General features: G+C 63.6%; 1 protein-coding gene across 1 annotated transcript in view; it reads right to left on the reverse strand.

Moving 5' to 3' along the window:
- Positions 1 to 150: 150 nt before the first annotated feature.
- Positions 151 to 3029, reverse strand: part of CRIP2 (cysteine-rich protein 2) — a 5107-nt gene continuing 2228 nt past the window's right edge. The window contains exons 3-8 of the mRNA XM_009892889.1: positions 2479 to 2536; positions 1849 to 1989; positions 1603 to 1671; positions 1068 to 1162; positions 721 to 778; positions 151 to 552 (exon numbers count right to left, since the gene is read on the reverse strand). Of these exons, the coding sequence (XP_009891191.1) occupies positions 485 to 552; positions 721 to 778; positions 1068 to 1162; positions 1603 to 1671; positions 1849 to 1989; positions 2479 to 2536 (489 nt within the window). The 3' untranslated portion in view covers positions 151 to 484. The remainder of the gene's footprint in view (positions 553 to 720; positions 779 to 1067; positions 1163 to 1602; positions 1672 to 1848; positions 1990 to 2478; positions 2537 to 3029) is intronic.

Here is a 3029-nt window from a genome sequence, read left to right on the forward strand (position 1 = left end):
GCGGGGTGCCCTGACCACCAGCCCCCATCCCTAAGTGCTTCGGGATGCCTGCCCGGCTCCACGGCCCTCTGTGTGGGGGGCAGCTGGGAGCACCCTCCCGTGGTGGGACTCCTGCCCCAATCTTCCTCCCCATTTTCAGCCCTTCAGGTGCCACACGCTGTCCCCTGCACATGGTGACATCCTCACACCCGCCCCGCTCCCTCTCACACCTTGGGAGGAGTAGGGGGGGGGGAGGCTGGTGGGAGGGCTGGGGAGGGCAGAGAGCATTGGGAACCACCAAAGACACCTTCTACCTTTGCCTTTAAACACTGAAGCTTATATTAGAGACTATGATATATAACCCGAGGGGCAGGGCCGTCCTGCCCGGAGTAGAGACAGCAGAGAGAGCACAGCTCCGTGGCCAGCCTGGTGAGGGTCTGCTCTGGCTGTGAGCAGGAGGTTAGTAGGGGGACACAGAGCGGGCAGGCGGGCAGGGGGACACCGTCTAGGGCTGGTTCTTCGCCTCGGGGTCTTTGTCGTAGATGTAGCTTCCCACAGCTCCGGTGTTGACACCTGCATGGGGCAGGGGGAGAAGCGGGAGGGTGAAGGACCCGGGTGGGAAGGTGGCAGGCTCCAGGGAGATGTCCCCTCTGGGCTGTGGTAGGAACGTGGAGAGCGGCAGCCCCACTGGGGCTGTGCCCCGGGACCGGCTCCCCACCCCACGCGCCCCCAGACACTCACCCTTTGGCCCGAAGAGGATTCCATAGCAGGGCTTGTGGCAGTACGGCTGTCCATCGTGCTGCACAGAGCAGAGAGAGAGAAGCAGGTCACCCAGGGTGGGTGAAAACCAGTCGCGGGGACATGTCCCCCTTGGCTGGGCACCTCTCCCACTCTGCTCATCCCCTGCAGACAGCCGCACCCCAGCCCCCCCAGGCTGCGGGAGCTGCTCTTGCCAGCCCTGCCCTCCCCTCTTGCAAAGGCAGGGGCTGCCACACCAGCGTGGCATGGCACAGCTCAGCCAGGAGGTGTCATGCCGGCGTCCCCCATGCACGCTGCCCAGGGTTCTCGGCGTCAGGAGACGTCCTTACCTCGGCATGGCCCCCCGGGGTCAGCGTCTTGCTGCAGCGCTCGCAGCGTAGGCAGGGACGGTGCCAGTCCTTCCCCAGCGAAGTCACCTTCTCAGCTAGAGCAGGGACAAGGAGGGAAGGTCACGCCACCCCCCCAGCACACATGCCAGGGGGGAACAACCCCCATGGGGACAGCGTTTCTGCACACAAAATCCCAAGGCAGCCCTGGTCCCCTCAGCCTCCCGCATCTCTCCCACCCCTCTGCTGCCTCACAGGTGACGGAGGTCGGACAAGGACAGCTACTAAGCCCGTGCCACCCACCTGGGAGGTGACAGCAGGGGACAGGATGCAGATGAAGCCCTGCACCCAGGAGCTCCTCCAAGAGAACCCATCCCTGTAGGCTCCTCGTGTGCATCCCTCTGTGCCCCCAAACCCACCTCTGAGCAAAAGCCCCCTCCCAGCCCCTCTGCGTGCCCCAGGGGTCCTGCATGGAGCCCCAGCACCGTTGGGCCGTGCCACCCCAGGGCAGGCACCCACTGCCCGCTCACCACCTTACCAAAGTAGACTCTCTTGCCACAGCGCGGGCACATGTTGGGCTCCCCGGTGAAGGTGGTGACGCTGGAGGCTGGAAGGAGAGAGGGCAAGGGTGTGGGAAGCGGAGGGACATCTCAGCCAGGACACATGGGTGCAGAGGACCCCACACACACACCCAGCTGCCCACACCATCACCAAACGCGGTAGCTCTGGACCAGCTGAAGGACGCAGCGGAGGGCCAGGCTGCCTGTCCTGCCCTGCCCCTCACCTTTGCTGGGTCCCTTGGGAGGCGCAGCGTTCACCTTCCTCTCCTCCACCTTCACTGGGTGCTCGATGGGTCCCGGAGCGGTCTGCCCCTCGATCTGCGGCTTCTCATAGATGTAGGACCCGGCACCGCCAATGTTCACCCCTGAAGTAGGGCAGAGAGAGGCTGCGGTGATTTTGGAGTACTCAGGGTCTCCATCCTCCCCCCAGTCCTCTTGTCCCACCTCCCCCAGCCCCGCTGAGTCACAGGGCCACTGTGGACACTGCTGCACCTCTGCCCTGGCTTGCTTTCTCCTGACTCAGGCTTTCACCAGCCACGTCTGGGATAGGAGAGCGACTCCACCTTCTGTTTGAATCGTTGAATGGGAATTTGGTTTTGAAATATTAAAAAAAAAAAAAAAAGACAGCTGTCAAGACGTATCACTGCCTCGCTCCAGCAGCTCTCCTCTCCCTCTGCACAAGGGGACGAGCAGGGTTGGGACTGCAAAGTGCTGGTTTGCTGCTCAGCCCACGCCCAGCCTGGCTCGTGGGGTGCTTTTGGGGCCATGGCTCCCCGCCAGTGGCGATGGGGGGTCCTGGCACCTCCTGCAGCCCTGGGCACAGCCACACAGGCACAGGGGCAGCACGGACGTACCTTTGGGGCCGAACAGCGTGGCGTAGCAGGGCTTGTGGCAGAAGGGCTTCCCATCATGCTGGGGAGAGAGGGGAGTGTTAGGATGCCGAGCGGCGATGACGGTTCCCTCCGGATTGCTTCCATCCCCACTGGTGTTTGGAAACCACCACGGCCACGTCTACACCCCAAAATGCACCCAGCCTGCGGGTCTGCCAGCGACAGCCTAACCCAACCCGAGCACTCAAGGATTTCGCTGCATCAAACACTCCGGCTGTCCTGCACATGCCGTACCGCGAGGCCGGAGCACCGGCACCCCTTTGGCAGTTCAGCCGAGAGGCACCTCCAAGCCCTGACCCAGCGGTGTGCCACTGGGACCCAGTAAGGCACCACTTTGCCCATTAAGCATCCTGTGCGCAATCAGGCCGTTACTAGGCGCACACAGCACTGTGGCTTCCACCGAGCTTCGCCTCCCCCCTCGCCTTGGCCTGAGATCAGAGGCCCAACACGGGCACTGGTCCCAGCCCAGCCGCTATCAGCCCTGCTATCGGCTCGCCGCGGGCTACTCTTGGGAG

Source organism: Charadrius vociferus, unplaced genomic scaffold (assembly GCF_000708025.1).
Source record: "Charadrius vociferus isolate BGI_N301 unplaced genomic scaffold, ASM70802v2 scaffold39, whole genome shotgun sequence".
In the NCBI taxonomy this organism is placed as follows: Eukaryota; Metazoa; Chordata; class Aves; order Charadriiformes; family Charadriidae; genus Charadrius; species Charadrius vociferus.